This window comes from Aquila chrysaetos, chromosome 17 (assembly GCF_900496995.4).
Source record: "Aquila chrysaetos chrysaetos chromosome 17, bAquChr1.4, whole genome shotgun sequence".
NCBI lineage: Eukaryota > Metazoa > Chordata > Aves > Accipitriformes > Accipitridae > Aquila > Aquila chrysaetos.
The window spans coordinates 932237-956511 of NC_044020.1; the positions used below are offsets into that span (position 1 = coordinate 932237).

Sequence of the window (24275 nt, forward strand, 5' to 3'; positions counted from 1 at the left end):
CGTGTGGTGAGGGAAGGGGGAGTCTCTGACCTGAGAAGCCGCGCCAGCCCCTCACCGCCGCCACAAGCCTCCGGGCCGGAAGGCGCGACATATCCGAGGGACACGGCTACCGCGGGGATCGACCCCCCCCCCACCCCAGACCCCCCCCCCCCGTCACCCCTGCACCGGGCCCGGCCCAGCCCGCGCACGGCGGGGCCTTCCCCCGCCGCGGCGCCGGGCGCTGACACCATCAACGAGCGCGGCCGCCCGTCCACTCCCCGCCGCCAATGAGCGGCGCCACGCCGGCTTAGGCGCCCGCGGAGGCCGCCTGTCTCGCCCGCAGGGGAGACGCGAGATGAAACGCGAGATGAAACGCGAGACACGGCGGGACCCCGGCAGCGGGCGGCGGTGGGTGAGTGAGCGGGAGCCGCTGAGGCGGGGAGCGATGCCGCGCCTAGCGGGACTCGGCCGCTCGGCGGCCACCTCCGCTTCTAGAACGTTCCCGCCGCTGCGCGGCGGCGGGGGCGGGGCCAGGCCTTGGGGTGGGCGGGGCTAACCGGGCGGAGGCGGGGCCTCGGGGGTGGGCGGGGCGAGCTGGAAGTTTCCACGGCGCCGCGCGGCGGTTGGGTCGGGAAGCGAGTCAGTCAGTCAGTCAGTCAGTCAGCCAGCCAGCCTCGGCCGGTGCCGCCGCCTCACCACCGTTCCGCCATGGACTCGCGTAAGCTGAGCGAGCTGCGGGCCTTCGTCAGGCTCTGCAAGCAGAACCCGGGCCTGCTGCACACCGAGGAGCTGGCTTTCCTCCGCGAGTGGGTGGAGAGGTGGGTCACGGGCCGCGCCGCCGCTGAGGTGGCCGTGAGGGGAGGCGGGGGGGGAGGGGCGGTCTCCACAGAGCGGGGGGGGGGGAGGGGCGGGGAGTATCGGTGTGAGGCTCGGTTGGGGGGCGGGGGGGTGCGGGCTGTCGCCGGTGCGGGTCCAGGCCGGTCCCGTTTAGGCGGGCGTTCGCCGGGGGAGCGGCTCCGGTGCGCTGCCGCCTTCCCGCCCTCCCCTCCCCTCCCCGCCGCGGGGCGCGCCGGGGTTACAACTCGAGCGTTAAAAAGACTTGTTGTTTTTGTTTTAAACTCCGGCTATTCCCGTGGCAAAAGCCTGCCCGCCGGCCATCTCGGTGGCTCAGCTTTCCAGGCTGGAAAGCCCCAGAGTAATACTTAGCGAGTTAATTCTCGCATTAATGCAGCGGAGTTGGCTAGCCAGGCTTAAAAAGGAGCCGAGTTTGTGGGGAGGTGAGTGGCGTTGATTTACATCCTGGTACCCGAAAGCATAAAACAGCTGACGGTTGGACAGGCGGAACGGTTCTTGGCCAAAATGTGGTTTGCCTCTTGACGTACTAAGCAGTTGAGACCTCGCTCCCCTGCGAGGCACTTCAGGCGCCTGCTATGGAGGAGCATGCACATCGTCTTCTGTGCACGGGTGCCCTGTCACAGCAGATGCTTCTCCATATAAAAACATCCTGGGGTTCTACCCTGAGCGCCCAGAAACACCAGGTCAGAAGGGTTGAGGGGCTTTGCTGCTGGCAGAGCACCCACAGAAGCCCCGTGTTCGGCGAGGCTACCTCTGCTTGGCTTTTGTAACTGCAAAGCCTCGCTACTCTACAGAAATCTGAGAAGTGAGGAAAGTCCTTGCCGATACACCCTTTTACGAAAGGGGAGGTTAAAAGGTTTTTATTTAGTGACAAACTGGGATTTGTTTTAGAAAATTTGTTTTACATGTTAATCTTAAAGTATTTCGATTGTACTTTCTGCTATATAGTTCTTGCAACTAGTTGAAAAACTAGTGGGGCTTTGTGTGCATATATATATAATTAAATACTGGCATTTCATATAATGAAAATGGCTACAATGAACTATTTATTTGGGTTTGTTTTTTTTTTTTGCAGTGGCATTTAAACTTTTTTTTCTGCATCTGAATATTAGCATGGTTGTAAAACCACTCCTGTTTAACTTCACTTGGTTTTGCAGTACTGATAGTAGCTGCAGGTATGCCTAGGGAGGAGATGCTTGTCTATCTTATCCTACTGCAGGTCTGTAGTTCCTTTTGCTACTGTGTAAAAGACTTCAGTGCCTCACCCTAGGTCACTTCCGTTCTTCTGTTGCGTCACACTGAAGGTGTGAACAGTATTTTGGGAGGGAGAGGAAGAACACTCACTTCTTTTGGCCAAAGAAAGCATTAGGGAATGGAAAAGTGATCATTTGATTTCTAACCTTCCCCCTGTTAATGGGGAGGGCTCTAACTTCCAGTTTAATTTTTAGAGTTTGTATTTGATTAATAGGAGGGTGCTTGTATTGTAGGTATAAAAATTAGCTTTTGAGCTGTGGAATGTTTTTTCCATGTAAAATCTTCACTGGATATCTTTATCTCAGAAGTTAAGAAGTATTTCAGAGTAGAACTTCCTACAGCTTTCTAAGTTTTCTGGTTTTCCTCGCATATTTAAGCTAAATATTTGGGTAAGTTATACGCTTGGATGTTTGGAGTGGTATTTACTTTTCATGTCAAAGTTCCCCTCTGCCCTTCCATAATAGTGCTGTTTGCAGTAGGACTATTAAGTGCATTTATAGGGTCTTCTCACTCTTTGGAAACTACTTGAAACTTAGCATGGCCTGGCTTCAGGTGGAAATAAACTAGATGAGTCTTATATGTCTTGTCAGGCTTTACGTGTATTAATCCAAAAGACATAGGTTTAGTCACCAAGGTAGTGTTGTGAGTGATTACAGAAAAATGACTAAATGATACTGAAATCCATCATTAAATTTTTCAACTAAAATTCTGATGATTGATTTTATTTTTTTTTTTTCTCCCCTTAAAGCTAATGATTCTAACTTAAATGATGCTAGCCGCTCATAAAGCCAGAATGGGATGCTTTATTTCTGACTAGCTGTTAATATTGCATCACAAACCTGAAGTCCTATCTGTTTTCATGCACCTTTATTCTGTCTAGCTGTTGTATTTAATTTCTATATAGATGCTCTCTGTATAGAAAGTGTATGCTAGTGTATGATTATGTTTGGAAAGTGTTTTAACATCCCTTTTAGTCTTGCCTGCTTTTTCATAATTGCATAAAAAGACAAATATTTTGACTTCAATTGTTATGAAATGCATCATTAAAGGGAATGTGTTTCAAAAACCTGCAATTGAGCAAAGAAACAACAGCAGTCCTTAAAAGTAAAGCACAGAATTCTTAATTGATGAGCAGGGCTTTTTGCCCTTTTTTTTTGTTGTTGTTGTTGTTGTGCTCAAATAGATTTTGAGCCTTTTGAATTCATGGTAATCCAGTTTCTCTCTGAAGACGATTTTGCTGTCATTGATGAAAGTGGATGCAGAAAAATAGCAGTTCTTTCAACAAGTCATAAAAGCAGCACTTCTCATCACTGTGATGAGTGGAGTATGGAGTCGTTGTTGCAACGGAGTCCTGACAGCTCCCAGGAGTTCTTACTGGAATCGCACAACTCCATTTTAGCACAAAGGTTTAATTTAAAATCTCTTTTTGTGTGTATATGTGCTATTTATACAGCTCATTACCTGCCTTTTCCTACAAGAGTCTTGTGTATCTGTATACCATTGAGGTTAAATACGTTGCAAACTTTGCACGTATCCTTGCTGTGCATTTAATAGTAATCAAATAACTGGTTTAAGGGGTTTTAGCGTAACTTGCTTTTGAATTGTTCTGGGATTGTAACTCTGGTTTAAATAGAGGATAACTGGAGGATAACTAAGAGGATAACTGTACAAACATTATGAAGGACTGGGAGTGAAACTGTTTAGCCTTGGCAGTTCATGCAATAGCATATTGTAAAACATGCATATGTATCAGTTAAGCATATCTTATAGACTGTTCTAAGCTTGGATGGTTTTTCGGGGGGATGTGAAGAGGGCAGAGGAAACTGACCAAGCTGTTTCAGCCTTGAGGTGATTCAATGTACCAGACTTAAAACCAGCTGATCTTGAGACTGATAATTTGGAATTGCTCAAGAATTTGATTCCTGCTTTTTTTTTTTTTTTGTGTGTGAGCTGTTCTTAAGTACATAATTGGAAGGTGTGAATGTTACTGACCTTTTTGAGTTAGAGGGTTCTCAGTCTTTTTCCAGTAAGCCAGGTTTTGAAAGAGTCTTATTTAAAAAAAAAAAAAGTGCTGTCAACAAGCGTTAGATGGATCTTAACTTGTGAGCATTGTGTTACTCTGGATATTAGCTATTAGCACTACTAAAATGCTTTGGAATTTGTAGTTTCCTTTGTGCAGAAGAAAAGTTCCAAGGCTTCCCTAGACAGTCCCTATAGTCCTGGAGAAAACTCTTTGATATTTACAGACTGGTAGAGAGTTATATGCACCGTTGTCAGCCTACAAGAGTAAAATTTTAGGAGGAACAGTTACTACTACATGTACTGCGTTTTTTTTGCCTAGCTCTGTAACAATTTATCAGACTGCAGTTGTTTAGTCCTTGCAGTATAACTTAGATTAAGCAACGTCAACATTCCAGGGACACATCTAGATGTTTGCAGTAGCTTCAGAAGATGCCAGGTTTTGTAACTTGTGGTATTTTTTCTCCACAGTTTTGTCCTTGAAAACTAGAGGCAGTGTAGTGCTTTTTGCTTGCCTTTTGCTCTAGGGCCTTGTGCCAGGACCTGTCAGTCCTGCCACCTCCTCTTCCCTCTTCTACCCTTTCTCCCCCAATTCATCCCTGTCCCTGTCCTGTCCCACCCCATCCAGGTTTGTGTTCAGCCAGTTTGGGGCCTGACTGTGAGATGGTGCTGGTGACAGGAGGGAGGAAAAAGGGGAGAAGGGGACTGCAGCAGCCTGACTTTAGAAGCTGTAGGATCTCACCCCTAGGATATAGTTTTATGTTGCAGTAATTCCTGAAAGCAGATGGTCCTGCACCCTTCCAGTTCCTCCTGCCCACTCCTGTTTGCCCACTTCCTTCTCTCCCCTGTATCGTGTCTAACCAGTTGTGTGGGGCCCCAAGGAGTTGGTCGAGCCTGTTGAGTTGACAGAAATGGTTTTTTCCCTTTGGAGCGCGTATGGCAGGAGCAACTGAAAGCTATCAGTAGATGGGAACGGTAGTCCTTGTGGCAGCCTGCCATTAGGTATGATTAGATATTATATGAAGTAGCTGGAGAATTTAGCCTATGCCTATTTCTGGCTGCTAACCAAAGTTGATATAATATAGAAGTTTATTCTATATTGAAAGAATGCTGTCTATATGGAGAATGCTCCTTAACTTGTAGCTAAGGAAAGGCATGAATATTGCAATACATGAGAAATGAAATTTTTTCTAGGCAGCAATTTTTTAGTTGCATAAGCATTTTAGGCCATTATGGTTCTCTTAACTTGTTTGACCTCTGTTCCAAAAATAATTCTAATTTTAGTAACACCTATAAAAATAATATTTAGTTCTGATTTAAAACATAAGTTACATTTTTAAGGAGAAAATCCATTTGAGCCAAGGAGGCAGCTTTTCTTTGTGAGAAAGGGTGTGTGGGTGTTATGTGATGTGCATGAGTACAGGTCACAGTGGAGTTCTAGGTGAAAGAGCCAACAGATGCAGTGTGTGCATTATGTTACACTGAGAAAAGCATGGTGGATGCGTGCTTTTTATTTGCTACTTTTACAGTGAATTGGATCATCATGTTTTGTGTCACAACAAAAAGCTGAGATTATCAGCAGGATTTGAATCAGTAAAATACATGTCACTATTTTGATAATCTTACTGTTTTGCTTTTTCTCTTCTCTATTTTGCTGAAAAGTATGGGAGGCACAATACCGCCTGCTCCAGCCAATACCTCCACAGAGGAGACAAGTAAGGTGAGATACGAAGAATTTATCATTGAAAACTAACATTTGGACTCTGCAAAAATTACTGAGGAGGAGGAGGGGAAAAAATTGCTGTCAATTTTCACTCAAGTAGGGTGGGTGAATATGCTAGGGTGAGTGAGTGTGACAGTTCAGTCTGAAGCCTGCCCATTGCACGTTGTAGATGACTTGTTACAGATGGCTTCCTAGTTTATTTCAAGTGTTATCATGCTCCATTTCCCTAATCCTGAATGCCTGATGTTCTGTGCAATGCAAATGCTGAACAAAGTCTTGATTTCTTTTTTTTATGTTCACGTTGTCTGTTTATGCACCTCTTCTGTAGTCATAGTGGATTAAATTATAATTCTTGCATGAGAAGAAATATTAGCAAGCATGGTAAGTAATGAACAGGTGAACTATCAACTTTTTAAGGCAGTATTGTGGAAGAGATTTTTGTTGTCTTTAGTTCATTTGTTTTAAGGGAAATAATAAATTTGGCTTGTAGATATTTATAGCAGGATTTTCCCAAGCTTGAAATTCCTTTGGAAAAAGTAGAAATCCTTTTTTTTTTTTTTTTTTTTTTTTTTTTTTTTTTTTTTTTTGATTTAACAAGACAGCGGATGCTGGAATTACTGGCTAGTTAGAACCGTATGGAGGGATTGTCTGTATGTAGTGAGTATAGTCTGTGACACTGAGTATGAAGACAAGCAGCTTATGTCTGTGATTAAGGCAGGATGTGCTAAGTTACGGGATTCAGAGAAAATTGGTAATGTAGTTAGAAGCTGGTAGGAAAACATTTGGAAAAAGCATTCTAAGTATGCATAAGTGGCAAAAATCTCTGACCTTGGCAAATGGAAACAATATTTTAATTATTGACACCAGCTTATTGTTCACTGGTAAAGGACCTTAGCTTAATAGTCTTAAATTGAGAGAAGTTTTGATCCAGAGAATGTGTGAGGGAAGGCAGGAAGATTGGAAGCATTGGTTAGTAATCATGGCAAAACTGGTTCTGAATTGATTGATTATAAAATTACACAATTTAAAGGACAATAATAGACATTCATGGGTCAGAATTTGGGCTCTGAATTATTTGCATGCACGATAGACTTAATGTGAGAGGAGGAAAAAGAAGATTTGTATCTTAAAAATAAAAGTTTAGCTGTAGAGCAATCTGATGCTTTGGAGATTAATTTTGGATTTTCTGATGCATTGTTGTTTATTAGAGTGGGAATAGAATATCAGTCAGAAATAATGTATGCTTTCAAATAAATTTCTCTTTCAGGGCAAAGCAGAGGAACAGCCAGAGGAGCCGGTTAAATCACCTGAACCAGAAAGTGAAGAGAGTGACTTAGGTGTGGAAAATAGATGACTTTAACCCATTTCACCAATTTGAACATGATTCTGGAAATCCTCTTTATGTTTGTAGATGTAGCTTTATCTTGCTTTTTGTTTTTCCCCCAGAAATTGACAATGAGGGAGTGATTGAACCAGACAATGATGACCCTCAAGAAATGGGGGATGAAAATGTGGAGGTAAACATGGTGTTTTCAATGTGTGTGGCAGTAGGAAAGATAGGGAGAGGTTTTGACTTTAGACAAGGATAGCAGCTGAGGGGGGATGAGTACTGTATTAGCTAAGTAGCCAGCTTTTGCTTTGGCTCTTTCTCCTAAATAGAAAACTTACTGGCTTAAAACCACAGTCTTTTCTTATTCGAGGTTAGAGTCTGTCAGAAAGTTCAGTGAGGAAAATCAGTTCAGAAAATACTAAAAAAATTTATCAAAATGCCCATGAAAACTAGATATGTAGAAATCTGCCGTTATTCAACTTATCTTTTGAGCGTTTTCTAGCTAAAAATAATGGTGGCTAATGTCTCCAAGCTGAAAGCAAAGTTGGTTGGGTTTTTTTTGGGTTTTTTGGGGTTTTTGGTGGTTTTTTTGAACTACGATTTCAATGCAAATTAAAACAAAGATTCTAGAATCAGAAGACTGGAGCTCCCTTCTTTGGTGCTGTCTCAGCATGGTAATTCTGGCTTGGACTCTAAAGCTTTTGGGTTTTGTGTGCATTTTTAATTTTCTTCATTTTCTTAGGTAACTGAAGAGATGATGGATCAAGCTAATGAGAAAAAGATTGAAGCAATAAATGCTCTAAGTGAAGGTGATACTTTTTTAGTACATATTCAAGGACATTAGGTTTGGTTGTCGTTATTAAAAAAAGGAAATAAATATCTTGGACCATTTTGAATGCTTTCAAGGAAGAGAAGACCCACTTCCTGCTGGATACCCAAAACTATCTAGAACATGAAAGCTTCTTTAAGTACTGTCTTCCCAATGTAGCTATAGTTCTGGGCAGGGCCGGGGGGAATGAGGTACTGCAGCATCTTAATTACAAATTGATCATTATAGTACTTCCCTGCATATTATGATTAGTGTCTCTAGTGGTTTGTCTTAATGCAGTGAAAAGCTGTGTAATGAGGAGGTGACTTCCTATTTGATTGCGTACAAAGTTAAATGCACAAATTTAACTGGGAGAAGTCTCTCCTCCCCTCCAGCATTAATTTTGGAGTTCGTACTTCAGTAGCATAGCAAGAGGAAGAAATTGATTTTGCTTTGTTGATAATGTTCCATTTAAGAAGTGCCTAGGGACATAACACCCTGTAAGGCAAGTGTGGCAATTTGGATGTAATTTCATTGCGTAATGATTGAAACTTTACTGGTACTCGTATTTAGGTGAACTTCAGAAGGCTGTCGACTTGTTCACAGATGCTATCAAGCTGAATCCTTGTTTGGCCATCTTGTATGCCAAGAGGGCAAGGTGAGTCATTATAAGCTAGTGATTTATGTTTCTGCCTGTTCTGTTATTTTCCTTAAGGAACCTAAATACAATGGCAACTTGAGGATCTATGTAAACTTAAACCACATGAGGGAAAGAGAAAAGTACACTTCGTGCATTTTCTCTTATATGTGATTAACCAGATTTGCTGAAGCAGCCATATAAAGAATCTTGATAATAGAGTAAGTAACAGAGTGATGTTCCAAAATGCATTATGGTAATAGAGCTTTTGGTATGTTGAGTTAGAAGAATGTTGGATAACAAACACTTCTAAAATCTGAAGTTTATTCTGGGATTAACATGATGATTGAAATTGCGTCCTGTTTAGATGCAAAGTTAATTGTGGATCATGTAAACTGTCTCCCTGTTGTACCTGCTAAATGAATTCATTCACTGTGAAGTAGATCTTTTGCTGTTCAACAGTCCTGCGTTTGAACAAGACACACCTATTTCTCCACTCATTCAATAACCACCTGACTGCTAATTACATCTACCAGACTGCAGATGATGCATTGGGAACACTGTCAGATCTGATGTGTGGTAACCCTAGCTTAATGCACAAACATATTTATCTTCCTAATTCTTGAGGAAGGCTGGGCACATACGGGTTGCAGAAGCAGAAGTTCCCACAGATTTCTTTTTTTTTTTTTTTTTTTTTTTTTTTGGCCTCCTTTTACACCCCCCCCCCCCCCTTCACCCTGGATGATTTGATAGTTTAGTGGATCTTTTCCATAGCAAAGTATAATTAAAAAGTTCAACTTTTGATGACTTTCATGTGATTAACTAGTGTTCTATTCTAGTACACCTTAGCTGGTACACACCTTGCTGTTTTTTTTCCTTTCCATATAAAAAGTTTTTGCATGTAATACCACTTGTGTGCCTTAATAGACTGTTGTTGTTGCTACATCTTCTCAGGACTGGGATTAGCAATGAAAAATAAGAACATTAGGAGAAGTTTAAAAGTTACCTCAATTTGGTCTACTGAAGAAATAAGCAAACAATATATTAGGATATTGTAAAACCTGCAGCATAACAGCAGTGCTGATCAAGTGCTGTGTGTAATCCACTTCTCTGGACTTTGGTTTTGGTTCTGGGGTGTTTGTGTGTTTGGGAGACTAGGGTTTTTGGGCAGCCGGCAGCATCAGAATGTCTCTCATTGGTGAGGTGTAGCTTTGAGATGGTTTCCTGACACATTGTCCAGCTCTGTTTCTGGAAGAGAATGTGTGACTTTGCTTGCTTAATGATGAAGTTACTTACAGGCACTCCAATTGCTGATAAATTGTTTCCAAGTAGATGTAAAAGGACAGAAGTTCTGACTTGGAGTATCTTGAGTATAGAGTGCAGTTGTCATTTCAGGAATGTTTTTGTAGTGTTTCCTTCAGAGATTTTTAATTTGAAATGCCTGAACCTCCTAAAGTACTGCTCTACTAGTTAATCTGATATGCTTGTGTGTTGTAAAATTTGCAGTTATTTCACTTAACTGAGAAGGGATTGGGGCTACTTTCTGGGTTTGTGTTATGTTTTGCCTCTTTCAATTTTGATGACTCATCTCCTATCTGCTTTTGTAGTTCCTGATGATTCTAGCCGTGATCCTTGGAGCTTGTATGATAACTTGTGCTTTCTTTGTCTTACTGTTTTAAAGACTGTGTAGTATGGCATGCATAGTATTATTGTTTTGTTGAAATTGCCAGTTGCTGTTGGCTGTAGACTCCAAACACCATGGAACTGAACTGTCCTTTGCATTTATGCATCCTTTCCTTGTACGCTGAAGTTATTCTTGCTGGCAAGGCTTGAGTCTGAACGATGAATGCTTTTGCTGATTCACCTACAATGGTGGGGGTGGAACTAAATTTCAGTGACTTCATTATCACTACGAAATCTTTTTGAAGTCAGCTCTTCCAATGTATTATCTCACTAGCTTGCCTGTTACTCATCCAAAATTATTTCCAGCTTAAGTTAGTAACTTGGTATTTCAATATGTACAATAAATGTTCTTGTTCCCACAGTGTTTTTGTGAAACTACAGAAGCCAAATGCTGCCATTAGAGATTGTGACAGAGCCATCAAGATTAATCCTGACTCGGCACAGACCTATAAATGGAGGGGGAAAGCGCATAGGTAATGAACTGCACCTGTACTTGATATTGTCTTTACTTACTTGGGGGGGAACAGTTTTGTTTATGCATTCTCTCCTCTGTGTCTCTGAACTGTCTGTCTTGTACCTGAGAGCAGTAGCCATGAGCCAAGAAACCATTGTGCTGAGTGTATGGCTTACAGGAAAGGGAGGATGATGGTGATTTATTGATGGCAGTTTGAGTAGTCCTTCTGGCACTGTCTTTTCTCTTTTTAAACATATCTTCTAATGGCTTACTGCTGTTCTGTGTATCACTTTCTAATCATTTGCTGAAAGTTCTAGGACTGGGTTTTAGTTGTCTGGACGTCTTTTGCTTTCCCTTGGTTCAGTTTTTATTTACTAACCTATAATTCTTAAAACATTTTTCTGCTGCCCTTATTCCATTAAATCCTAGAGCTCTCTTACATAGTAAATTAAACTGCCTAGTTATGAGGGGAACCATTTGTTGCAATTGAAGAGTGGTATTAAGCAAACAGCATAAGTATTTAAAATGGCATTAGGCCAGTGTGCATCCCCCCCAGCTAAACTTCAACTTTTTTTTTTTTTTTAAATGACAATAAATTAGCCCCCCCAAAATAAAGTGACACCTCTTATGGTCTGTATAAAAGTGGAAGGAGTAAGTGCTAATAGAACTTACCAAAATAAAAAAGGCATCTTAAAGAGTGTTCAGAGAGTAGTTTGTTAATTTCTACAGTTTTAATAAATGTCACGGAACCTAAGAGTGAGAAGACTGGAGCATAGTTTGGATTAACAGCTGTCTGTAAGCAGAATTGCTTTGACCATTTAGGAATACCGCCATTCTCTTAAATTTTTCAAGAGTTTGTATAAATGAGTAGTGAAGAAGTGCACGCAGTAGCTTGTATGACCTCTTCAGCTAAGACATGGTGCATCCAGTTAGCTAGGATGTTTTTGAGTGCTGAGTAAAGAGAGTCCACTTAAGCTTGAGGTAGTAGTGGTGTAGAACTGTACAGGACACTGAATGTGTAGTTCTACACTGAACATGTGCCTAGTAGTGCAGAGTATTTTAGTGTGCCTCACGTGTTTAGGTAGGGTACCTTCTCCCTGTTAGACCCTTCTTGTTTATAGCAAACAATGACACTAGTTGATTGGGGGGGGGGGGGGGCTTCCCCTCGTTGTTACTTAAAGTGAAAGTTACTGTGAGGGTATGAAGCAAGCAAGTATCCTAATTAGGGCATCATAGTGTGCAGGTTACAGAAAACACCATGATTATTAAATTCAAACTTCTGTAAGTCCGTATAGCTGCAGGTAAAAATACTGAATGCTGCATGGTTGTAAATATTTTGAAGAATTGTAAGAGTTCAGTTTGTTTATTTCCTTCTGAATGTTGGTGTCTTCTGAATTCCAGACTTCTGGGTCACTGGGAGGAGGCTGCTCATGATCTTGCATTAGCTTGTAAACTGGATTATGATGAAGATGCTAGCGCCATGCTGAAGGAGGTGCAACCAAGAGTAAGTGGGGAGTCATAATAGTGGTCACTCCTCTATTTGTTCAAGTGACATTGCTGCCTTCAAATTCTTCCAATATGTATTGTCTTGTGGGAATGTGTTCATGTGTCATCTGACACTTCAAACTGAGTTTATAAATACTTCTGTCTTCAATCACAGCTGTTTATGGCTGTGTGTAGAGAAATTGAGTCTCTGGGGCTGGGCATGTAACTGAACTATGAAATAGTAGGTTCCTTTTTTAAAATCTTAACAGCAGAATCTGAAGCAGTTGAAGTTTGACAGGAATTTTAGAATCTAGACTAAAAACATTCAGAAGAGCAAGAGAATGCTGATAATGGATTTTTCCAAGATGTTTCTGAATTGATCAAAGCTTCATCCTAAACACATTTTACAAAGGAAACATTCTTTGCTGTGATTTGTACTTTCATTAGTCTACCCCAAGAGGGCAGCGTAATCTCTGTAAGACTGGTTTTCAGCTTTTCTCAAGCAGTTGACTCCAGCATTCTTCTAAGGAAGAACTTTTGTATAACAAATGTAAGACTGTTGATAGCAGGCTTTTTTTCATCTGTTTTGCATATTCCTTTAAAGTGGTTGACAGACCACAGCTTGCAGCAGTTGCATTGTATTGGGTTCACATGGCAAGGTTGGGGGGAGGTGGAGACTGCAGGGCTGGCCTCTTGTAAGAAGAGACATGGGGCTGCCCATGTGTCAGACAGTCAGTTCCAGGTGGCTCCAAAACAGACCCACTGCTGGCCAAAGCTGAGCCATCAGTGATGTTGGTGGTGCTTCTGTGATAACATATTTAAGAAAGGTTAAAAAATGCAGCACAGCAGCTGTGAGAGGGGGGAGTAAAGACAAAAAAATACAAGAGAAGCAACCGTGCAGACACCAAGATCAGTGAAGAAGAAAGGGGAGGAGCTGTGGCAGGCACGGGAGCAGAGATTCCTCTGCAGTCTGTGGAGAAGACCATGGTTAAGCAGGTTGTCCCCCTTGAGCCCATGGAGGTCCACGGTGGAGCAGATACCCACCTGCAGCCTGTAGAGGACCCCATGCCAGAGCAACTGGATGTGCCCTGAAGGAAGCTGCAGCCCATGGAGAGTTGACACTGGAGCAGGCTCCTGGCACAAACTGTGGCCTGTGGAGAGGAGAGGAGCCCATGCAGAAGCTGGTTTTCTGGCAGGAGCTGCAGTCCATGGGGGTCCATGCTGGAACAGTCTGTTGCATAAGGACCATACGCTATGGGGAGGACCCACGCTGGAGCAGTTCTTAAAGAACTGCAGCCTGTGGGAAAGACCCACATTGGAGCAGCTTGTGAAGGACTTTATCCTGTGGGGGGGGACCCCCCGCTGGAGCAGGAAAAAAGCATGATGAGGAAGGAGTGGCAGAGGTGCAGTGTTATGAGCTGACCACAGCCCCCATCCTCCTGTGCCGTTCGGGGTGGGGGGCGGAGGTGGAAGAGTGGGGAACAAAGGAGCAAAGTTGAGGTTTGGGAAGAAGGTGGTTTTAGTTTTGTCTTTGTTTCTCATCATCCTACTCTAATTTAATTTATTGCCAATTAAAAATAATCTTCCCCATGTTGAGTCTGTATTGTCCATGATGGTAGTGGATGAGTGATCTCGCTGTCTTCAGCTCAAACCAGAGCGTGTCCATCTTATTTTCTCTCCTGTTGAGGAGGGGGAGTGAGAGAGTGGCTTTGTGAGCATCTGGGAGCCAGCCAAACTTCACCCACCACATGCATAAACATTCCTGTGTCTAATAGCTTCAGCTTTCAGTTTTCCTACCATGTCTTTGTAGAAGACACTGTCTCCAGCAAAACAACAACGGAAACCATCTTGCAACCTATTAGTCTTCTGTATTGGAGACTATTGATCCATGGTAAATGTAACTAGGTCTTAGGTCTCAACCTTTTTTATAAGAGGTATACTTAAAAAGCTCCCCTTCAGCCAAGCATTATTTCCCAGGTAATCTGCCCATGCACAGAAATAGCAGAGTATGTTTGTGCTGTATTGATGTGTAGTTACCAACTGTATGGGAATTTGTGTATGTAGCTCAAGGAAAAACATATGATCTTTTAATGGGTGATTTTTTTATTTTTAATGAGTGAAGATGATATGTTCACCTAATTTATTCACTTGCAGCTTTCTTAGCACTTTTTAGTTTGTAGCGCTTTCAGCTGGAAGTCTGAGTCAAATTCTAAAAATGCTTAGTTCATTTTGAGAAATACTTAGAAACAATGAAAATCAAAACTTTGAAAACTCTTCATGTTTCATTAAAAAAAGAAAACAAACCAAAACACTTACCTCTCTCTTAATGCACTATTGAATGGCTGTAACATAAGGTTCTGATAATGTGTACTACATTCAATATCAGTCAGTCTTGCTGCCTGCAGTGTGCTTTCTCTGGCAGATGTACTTCAAGAATGATGTGGAGTGGAATGACTATCTCCTAGCTAAAATAAGTTGTATTGAAACTTCACTACTTATAAAATCATTTCTTCATTTAAAGAGTATTCTGAAAGAATAGAAGAGTATCCCTTGTAGCAGTAGTTAGTATCTCTGTTCTTGAACCTTGATTTTGCTATGTTTTTTAGTTACAGGAGTGTTACAGGGTAACCGTCATACACAATTTGTGAAATCATGAACTGTTTTTTGCAATGCTATATAAGGGTACATTCTGGTTTCAGGAAAGCGGTGCTACAGTTAGTGCTCATTGTAACAACAGAACACCGAGTGAGGAGCCTTGGGGAGTTCATTGCTAGCTACTCTCTTCTGTTGGGGCTGCAGATTTGATAGACTTGAGAAGCAGCTCATATAGGAAGCAAACTTTCTGCCCACCAGCCCTGTCTTGGTTTGGTTCAGGAATTCTCTGGTCTGCTTATGTCTAGCTGTATATGCTGCAAAGGCATCTGGAACAGCAGTAAGACTATCCAAAAAGTGTTTGTGTGCAAGGGGAATTGTAATTCCCCTGGTTGTGCCAGTGGAAATTCCCTTTTCTGGGGCAGTTGCTGGTTTTAGCCCTGGAGGAATTAATATTTCAGCATAAAAGCACATAGGGATATGGAATGATAACATATTTAAGTTCTAACTATGGTGAAGTCCCAGAGCTCTGTAGCAAAAAAGTATACTAGAGTGCATGTTCTGGTGAATCCAGTTAGGGCTGAGTAGACATGAATAACTGATTGTCATAGAGGGGAAGGAGTAAATGGCTCCTAAAACAAAGGGGCTTTTAGGAATTGAAATCAGACCTTGTTTTTAAGAAGTGGTAAAAGCAGATGGTTATGCTTACATGTATTTTGTATTGAAATACATTGTGTGATATGCTAGAAATCTATATGAAATCTTGGTATTCTATTGTAACAGGCTCAGAAAATTGCAGAGCACCGCCGAAAATATGAGCGGAAGCGTGAAGAAAAGGAAATCAAAGAAAGAATGGAAAGAGTGAAGAAGGCACGGGAGGAGCATGAGAGAGCGCAAAGGGTGAATATTTAGGCTTTAATATTTCTTAATAATTTGAAGAGTGTCATAGTTATTTTGCTTAAAATGAATTGCAGAGAAGAATTACTTTTGTTTTAAGTCTTAGAATAAAATTTTAGAGAGCTGATTTCTGTCTTGGTTACTTGACCAATAATGAAATCTGAAGAAGAGGGCATTGTACTGTATCTGCTTTTATTGCTTATGACAAAAACAGACTGTGAAATCTCTACTAATCCTGTATTTCAAGAAGTCAGTTACTGTGTGACTGTACCAGAATAGTTTTTACTTACAGCTCCCGAAGTGGGAGGCTTTAAATTCAGGATAATACTTTGCCTCTCTTCCTCACTTCCTGACACAGTTTGCTTGCTTTTTCGTCATGCTTTACTGATATATTTTAATATGTTGGGCGTGGGAGTTGACTCTAAAAATGTAAGTTGAGGAGCTAAAACAAATCATACAGTTCATATTCAGTAAAAACATACTAAAGTAAGAGTAGCCACTGCTATTTCTTGTCAGCGGTTTTGTACATAGTGAAGTGCTTTGTTTGTTGCGAAAGCCTACCTGCCTGAAACAGTCTCAGCTATTTATTTTTTTTTCTCCTAAAACTAGTTGAGCAGTAGAAAACAGGCTGCAGTTCCGTTGCTTTGTGTGGAATGATGTGCTTTCATCTGCAGGAGGAAGAAGCAAGACGGCAGGCAGGAGGAGCGCAGTTTGGTGGTTTCCCAGGTGGCTTCCCAGGTATTTTATTTTTAAGCACCCATACCTGTGGTAGAGGTGGCTGTTGTTTCCATGTGGAATATTACAACCATAGTTTTTATAGCATTTGTTCTCAAGACAGAGAGAAAAATATTTTAGGAAGTTTAGAACTTGTTGTGGTGGGTTGACCCTGGCTGGACGCCAGGTGCCCACCAAAGCCGTTCTATCACTACCCCCCCACCCCTCAGCTGGACAGGGGAGAGAAAATATAACAAAGGGCTCGCGGGTTGAGATAAAGACAGGGAGAGATCACTCAGCCAATTACCGTCATGGGTGAAACAGACTTGACTTGGGGAAAATGAACTTAATTTATTGCCAATCAACCAGAGTAGGGTAATGAGAAATAAAACCAAATCTCAAAACACCTTCCCTCTGCCCCTCCCTTCTTCCCGGGCACAGCTTCACTCCTGGATTCTCTACCTACCCCCCCTCAGCAGCGCAGGGGAGCAGGGGTTATGGTCAGTTCATCACATGTTGTCTCTGCTGCTTCATCCTCTTCAGGGGCAGGATTCATCACACTCATCCCCTGCTCCAGCATGGGGTCCCTCCCACAAGAGACAGTCCTACATGAACTTCTCCAATGTGGGTCTTTCCCACGGGCTGCAGTTCTTCACGAACTGCTCCAGCGTGGCTCCCTTCCACAGCGTGCAGTCCTTCAGGCACAGACTGCTCCAGTGTGGGTCCCCCCCGGGGTCACAAGTCCTGCCAGCAAACCTGGTCCAGTGTGGGCTCCTCTCTCCACGGGGCCACAGGTCCTGCCAGGAGCCTGCGCCAGCGCGGGCTTCCCACGGGGTCACAGCCTCCTTCGGGCACCCACCTGCTCCGGCGTGGGGTCCTCCCTGGGGTGCAGGTGGATATCTGCTCCACCATGGACCTCCCTGGGCTGCAGGGCAACAGCCTGCCTCACCATGGTCTTCACCATGGGCTGGAGGGGAATCTCTGCTCTGGCGCCTGGGGCACCTCCTTCCCCTCTTTCTTCACTGACCTTGGTGTCTGCAGGGTTGTTTCTCTTACATGTCCTCACTCCTCTCTCCGGCTGCTGTTTCTGTGTGCCCTGCAACTTTTTTTCCTTCTTAAATATGTTATCACAGAGGTGCTACCACTATCACTGATTGGCTTGGCCTTGGCTGGTGGTGGGTCCGTCTTAGAGCCAATCACACTTGTCTACAGAACTGTTTGAGCACTAGTGGGAAGAGGGATGGGATTCTTTCTGCTAAAAGAGGATTGATGCTGGATAGGGATTGATGGTAGGGAAGACAGAAATTAGTAATGGTGGATAATGGAATGAAAGGATTTAGGTCTGAGAAAACAAAGGTGCAGTATTTGCTTAATAATATGTGCTGCAAAACTAGTATAAAAATGTTTTCTAAATTACCCAGGGTGCCTTGGACCCATTCTGCTTAAGCACAGTAGTTTTAAAGCTGAAAATTTGGATTGAATACTAGGGAAATCTGTGCTGGTTGCAAGCTATTGTTGAACAGAATAGTTTCTCAAAGGCGGTAGTGCAGTTTACCTTCTAGAAAAGCTGTCCTTGAACAGTTCTGCAAAAATCAGGCTTTCAATGTTATTTCTGGGTGCAATAAACGGGGAAGAAACAAGAGTAAGTACTAATGCTCTTGGAAGATCGAGATGTAGTCGAGGTAGGCTGTGTGCACACTCTAGCCCGATCAGCTTGTCAGGGGAACCAAATGAAGACCGTGTCTACCCTGCTCAGCACAGCTGGGGTAGCTGCTGATTAAGGATTCAGAAACAGAACCTCAAGCATTTTGTTTCAGGGATTTTTTTTTTTGGGGGGGGGGGGGGGGGTGTACAATTTCTGCAAACCGAAAGTTCTTGCCAAACATGGAATGTGCCTGGGACATACTGCTACTGATCTGCTTTTGCCCTGAATTGTTCACCCCAGGCATTCAGACTGCTTATGTTCCTGGGCTTGAGACCTATCTGCTTTAACCAGAAAAATAACTGCATCTGTGTACAAGGTGCTGGAACTCATGACAAGCCTCCTATTGAATTGGGTTAAAAACATGGATGAAATAAGATGTAGGCCTTCACAGAAAGAGAAGGTGAAGACCCTGCTTTCTGTTCAGCGAACCAGCTGTAGCCTTATGGAAGATGTTGCTTTAGAGGTGTAACAAAGGAAGTATGTCTTGGTCTCTCTCTCAGCCTCTTGTATAGATGAATAAATGTTTTTCATCATGCATTCTTTTTGGATTTTCAGGTGGATTTCCTGGGGCTATGCCTGGAGGTATGCCAGGAATGGCAGGTATGCCAGGTCTCAACGAGATTCTCAGTGATCCAGAAGTCCTTGCGGCCATGCAGGTGAGTATTTGTTAAAATCAAAGCTAAACATTCTGAAGGAGGGAAGAACAGTGCATGTGAGCTAAGGGAAGGAAGAAAGATGTGACCTTCTGGATAGCAGTGGGATGCTTGCTTATTTCTGTTGTGAAATTCTCTCCTTGTGGGTGTGGCACCAGACTGTCTGGAATCAATGTTAGCTATTTTTCAAGCTGTGATGGGAGCTTAATTAAAGATGTGCACCCTCCCCCCAGACCCATACATGCTTATGATAAGCAAAACTATGTGCTATATAGAGTTATTCATCTCTTGAGTCTCTCGAGTTGTTATTTTCCACACGGTATAATTCACTTGCTCCTTTTTTGAATGCACACGCATTGTGGTAAGATAATTATGCACAAACAAAAAATGATTGTTAATATTGTTGCAACAGAATTTATTACAATAATATTGAGATGAGAATTGCCTTTCTCTTAGGGGATTAAGTGTTTGGTTTTTGCCAGAAGCAAACTAGTATCAGAATAGTTCTGCATCTGGCATTTTCTAAATTCATGTTCAGAGAGCTTACTTCCCCAGTGGGCTTGATTAATTGCTCCATGTCATGCCTACTTTTCCACGAGAAAAGTATTCCAGCAGATTAAATAGAACATATCTGACAACATCAGTTTTACGGGCAGGTGGGCTAGGAAAAATCTGAGCTATATAGTACTATTTGCATACTAAGATGATCAAGTATAAAAGTGTCTTGTTGCTCTTTCTGGATTGCTGTGGTTAAACTAGAGTTACGTGGTGTTCTCACCTTATTGAACAGCTATGGTCCCCATCTCAATAACAGCATCACAAGGGACCTTTATTTGGTATGCCCTGTAATTGCAAAGCTGGCATCACTTTTCACGTAAAAGTTTAAGGGTTCCCTTAATGGTTGCTGGTGTTTGGGAACACACCTTTCCTTAGGCTGCCAGAGTCAGCAATGTTGATTTGCATGCAAGCCATCCAAAAAAAGCCCATGACTTGTAGTTGTATTCATTACCTGGCTAATTATGCTGTAATACAGGAGTTTGAAATTGGAGTTGCCAAAAACAGAGCTTTGAGGTTCAGGTAAATATTAAGCGCTTGCCACATGCCTTGTGAGAAGACTCCACTACATGGTGATTATATATACCCCAACATACTGTAGGACTCTGTTGCAAGGATGTGTGTTGGCGTTTTTTTCTGATAATGCAGGCAGGCTTTAACATGTAGAACCTGTCAGCAAAGCTTTTGAGTGTCTTGCTGACCTCTTTGTACAAACCTTACATCTAGATATGATTTATTCAGTGTTTTCCCTGTGTCTGCACTGCTGCCTTTTCCTAAAATGTCCAACTGACTATGGTCTGGTCCTCTCTGAATTGGCAGTGTAAGCTCTAGTCTTAAAAGACAGTAGTTTCTACTGCTTGGCTTCTGCTCAGTGCAGCTATGGAGTATGTTGATGGATAATGGTAGCTGGCAGCTCTTACACAGGTTATCTGAGGTATTAGGAAAAAGTCTGAAGATACTGCATCACAAAAGTCTCTCCCAAATTGCTAATCTTAAGATACTATTTTAACTCTCAGGATGTAGAAGCTTTTCATAGTGAGGAGTTCTTCCTGAAACTGGAGTATTCTGAGAGTAGAGACCTCCTTCTCAGTCTGTTTAGACTTAGTAACTATCATCTCATCTTTGAGAGTGTTCTCCATGAACTGACATTGAAATATGCCTGAGTCTGTTAACATCTCAGTAAACCTTTACAAGTGTGTGTGCCTGAACATGAGCTAGATAAAACCAGTTATGCTGTCAACTTCAGCTTGTCATCTGTAGAAGCAACCAAAGAACCAGATACAGCTGCCTATGGACATCTTTATAGAAGTCATTGCTCATCATTGGCATAAAGATAAGAATCTTTGCAAACTAGTATAAAAACTTGTTTCTTGATGAAGATTTCAGGTTCTGTTACCTGAAGATATATTGTCTTCAGGATATTTCTTTTTTTTTTTTTTTTTTTTTTTTTTTTTTTTTTTTTTTTTGAATTGTGGCTGCTAACTAGTCTTTTACATAAAAAAAGACTCCAGAGTGGCAAAACTTCTGTTGCATTTCTTTTCATAGCTTCTTAACGGTAGCAGTTGTGACATTTTGCAATGACTTCTAATGCATGTTGTTTTAGCTCATTTGCCCCTGAGCTTTCTAGTCTCCAGATGAACTGGCTGAAATTTTTGTACGTGTGTTTCTCTTATTTTACTGCTTTGGTTGTCTGGAGGGTTCTGTGGTATTTCCTGTCTTGCATGTGCAGCTGCTTTCTCCAGACACAAGGTGATGTTTGTGTTTTGGAGAGCTGTCATGGGTCAAATATAAGTCCTTTTCAAAAGGAGCGATGTGCAAGACGAATGTACGGATTCCTTATTTGACATGTAGTCATATGTTAGACCCAGATTTCCACCAAAATGTGTAAGTTGGAAAAAGTTACCACTATTCTTTTTTCCTTCAAAGTATTTTTCAACCTCCTGCAACTAAAGACTAGAGCATTACAAAACTGAATGTTTCACTAATGCCATTTATACAATGGTTCCCATTCTGCCTTATGTACTAAATATTTCCCTATGGAAATGTTGATATCCTCAGTCTTAAACTTTATTCTGATAATATTGCTCATCAATGTGAAACCTTGGATGTGTTAAACATTTTTATAAACACAGTCTAAGGTTGAGGGCTTCCAGGGAGTTGCACAAGTACAGAATATTTTACTTGCTGTGAATGTATAGGACCATAAAACACATAGCATAAAATTGGATATTTAACATTCATTTAGGTGTGCTTTGACACAAACCAGTGACTCAGCTTAACTCAGCTTTTTGTTCCAGATTCATATACAGGTGAAAACATAGCTTTAATAACATGACACAATCTTTATAGTTATATGCCCTATTTTGAAATAAAAAATACAAGAAGTTTGAGGTTGTGAAAGTCTGCTTTTTTTCTTTGCATAGGAATCCTGTAAAGTGGAGAAAATATATCTAGTGTCTGTTTTCTGAACTTCAGCATCCTATTTTTCTTAGACTTTGCAGATTCCCTTTTGTGAGGGAGATGAAACACTTGTAAATCCTTCTAACAAAAGATAAGATTTGACTTGTGGTTCCCAACATGTATAAAACGTGACTCAACCATGTGGGTGATTTCAGTGGAGTCCACACCTACCAAATGCAATTTTGGATCAGACTTGTTAAACAGCTTTTGTCTGTCTGATACTAGAATAGACACAGGATGGTGGTGGTGTAGCATAGGCAGCTCTGACGACACCAGTTGGTTTTTCGTGATTTCCAGAGGATACAGCTGTGGTAGCAATGGGCTAGAAGTCTAGGGAAGACTGTATCTTTCAGTGAAACTACTTAAATGTGCTAGGGAGAACAGCAGATGAAATTACAGATAATGCAGATGATTTGTATTGGATGTAATAAACTGCTTGCACTTCAGCTGAATTAAAGAAGACTTTTGAATCTTTGCAGAAGTTATAATAGAAACATTTTTGCAGGCTGAGATGTGAAATTGGTCTATACAGATTAATTCTTAAAGGGCACTGTTCAAAACATACACATGTAAAATGAGTAAAACCAGTTCTAGTTCAATGGAGGCCAAAGGTGTACTAGAAGTATAGGGGAAAAAAAAAAAGTGCTAATGCTTCTTATATTAAGTAGAGAAGATGAAGTTATTTTTTTGACCACTGACTTCATTGTGTATATGAGTACATTTATCAACTGCAACACAGTAGTGTGATGAGAGATAACAAGGTTCCCCTCCAAGCGTGATTTCTCAGAGGAGGTGGGGAACAACTGAGAATTAGATGCATTTTTAAAAGCCAAACATTGCCACATCATCTGGTCACAGTTCAGCAGATTAAAGTTTCTGCTGCTAGAAGGAAAAGAGTTGAAAGTGATGAGCAGCAGCTGTTGCTCGGAGGGTTATCCTATCGGGCATGCCACAGACAGCTCCTGCCTCCTTCAAAATGCATTTGAAGATGCCTGAATACAAATAATCCAGTAGGTGTGGCTGTGTTTGGTTCCTGTGAACTCTTACCTTATCCCCCTTCTCACACATTGAGTTATTACTGTCACAAGGTCAGTAATGACTCTGGTGTTTACTGATGCAGTGTTAACAACATGTACTATATAATTTGGTTCTCTTTAGAGGCCTCTCGCCCAAAACTCTAATCTAGTCTTGCCATGTTAAAAGCTGAGCAAGACTAGATTCGTGTTGGAACCAAATAACCACTAACGTTTGTAGACTTGTTTTATAAATGCCCTAATTTTTTGCTTTTTGTCCTGCAGGATCCAGAAGTTATGGTTGCGTTCCAAGATGTTGCCCAGAACCCAGCAAATATGTCCAAGTACCAGAACAATCCCAAGGTCATGAATCTCATCAGTAAATTGTCTGCCAAATTTGGCAGTAAACCATAAAATCCTTGGTTCTTAAAAATCATATCTGAATGGGAAGGATTGGATTTGGCTAACCAGTGTTGCAATAAAACAAACCATTGTACCTCTGATCCTCTTAAGAAGAGAAATGGGGTGTTGTAAGGAGAGCTGCTCTCTAGCCCCAAGTGTTGACTTTATTCAATGATTGGTTTATAGCACTCAAATTATATTCAGATGACCTACTTTCAACCATCCCTCCTAGTCCAAGAGTTGCAACCTTTTTATTATAAGTGTTGCAGGCAGTTTCCTTTGAATGAACACTCTGGTAAGAAATTATAATATTCCAGGAGTGTAAGATAAAAACCTGCTGTTGTGTTGTTTTGATTTTTTTTTTTTTTTTTTTTTTTTTTTTAAAATTACTCTCAGTGAGCAAAGGGGAAGGAACTTTAACAGTTGAAGTTGGTCTTAATCCCCTTAGGACAGAAAAGTTGGCCTAGTCACAAATAGCAAAGATGGGACAAGTCTGAAGAATTAACTGGATAAAACAATTGTCTGCAAATACCAGTCTTTTTTTTTTTTTTTTTTTTTTTTTTTTTTTTTAAAATGGGTGACTGACTTTATATAGCTATTAAAATTATTAGTATAACCATGCTAGCTAGTTACACACTGGAACTTCTGGCAGTACTGCAAATAATGTAATGTTTTGATCACCACAATTGTGCAGCAAAGGTATGGTCCTATCCTTTGCACAACCTGGCATGAAGTATGTATTGCAGAGGCCACAGAGGTTTTGTTACTTGCTCAATTCTTGTCCAGCACCTTTACGTAACGTTGTGTTTATCAGTCTGGATATGGGAGAGCAGCTTACTGTCTGTGGTTGTGCTCTTGTCCTTTCCCAGTTGGCAGGTCCTCCACTGGTTGCACTCGCCCTTCCTTGGGGCCATGCTTACCAGGTTTCATTTATTTGGAATCTTTAGGGAAGGAATCTTGTTCCCATCACTACCTCTGTCCCACTGAATGCAAGCCATCCAGAACATGTAAATGCAGAGTTATAAATCAGTGAAGGGGAGAATACCCAATGAAATTG

The 24275-nt window shown here is 41.6% G+C and overlaps 2 protein-coding genes across 3 annotated transcripts in view; one reads left to right on the forward strand and one right to left on the reverse strand.

The window, feature by feature from the left end:
* XPNPEP3 (X-prolyl aminopeptidase 3) overlaps positions 1 to 163 on the reverse strand; it is a 34619-nt gene extending 34456 nt beyond the window's left edge. For both annotated transcript variants that reach the window (XM_041129452.1, XM_041129451.1), the window contains exon 1: positions 31 to 163. In XM_041129452.1, coding sequence (XP_040985386.1) covers positions 31 to 91 — 61 coding nt within the window. In that variant the 5' untranslated portion in view covers positions 92 to 163. The remainder of the gene's footprint in view (positions 1 to 30) is intronic.
* A 412-nt stretch (positions 164 to 575) lies between these two features.
* ST13 (ST13 Hsp70 interacting protein) lies at positions 576 to 23783 on the forward strand. The gene is made up of 12 exons (XM_030041558.2): positions 576 to 797; positions 5770 to 5827; positions 7098 to 7167; positions 7277 to 7347; positions 7903 to 7969; positions 8542 to 8626; positions 10651 to 10761; positions 12144 to 12246; positions 15603 to 15719; positions 16391 to 16454; positions 18691 to 18791; positions 23102 to 23783. Exons 1-12 carry the CDS (start codon positions 688 to 690, stop codon positions 23228 to 23230), a joined length of 1086 nt encoding a protein of 361 aa, XP_029897418.1. The 5' UTR covers positions 576 to 687; the 3' UTR covers positions 23231 to 23783.
* Positions 23784 to 24275: the final 492 nt, after the last annotated feature.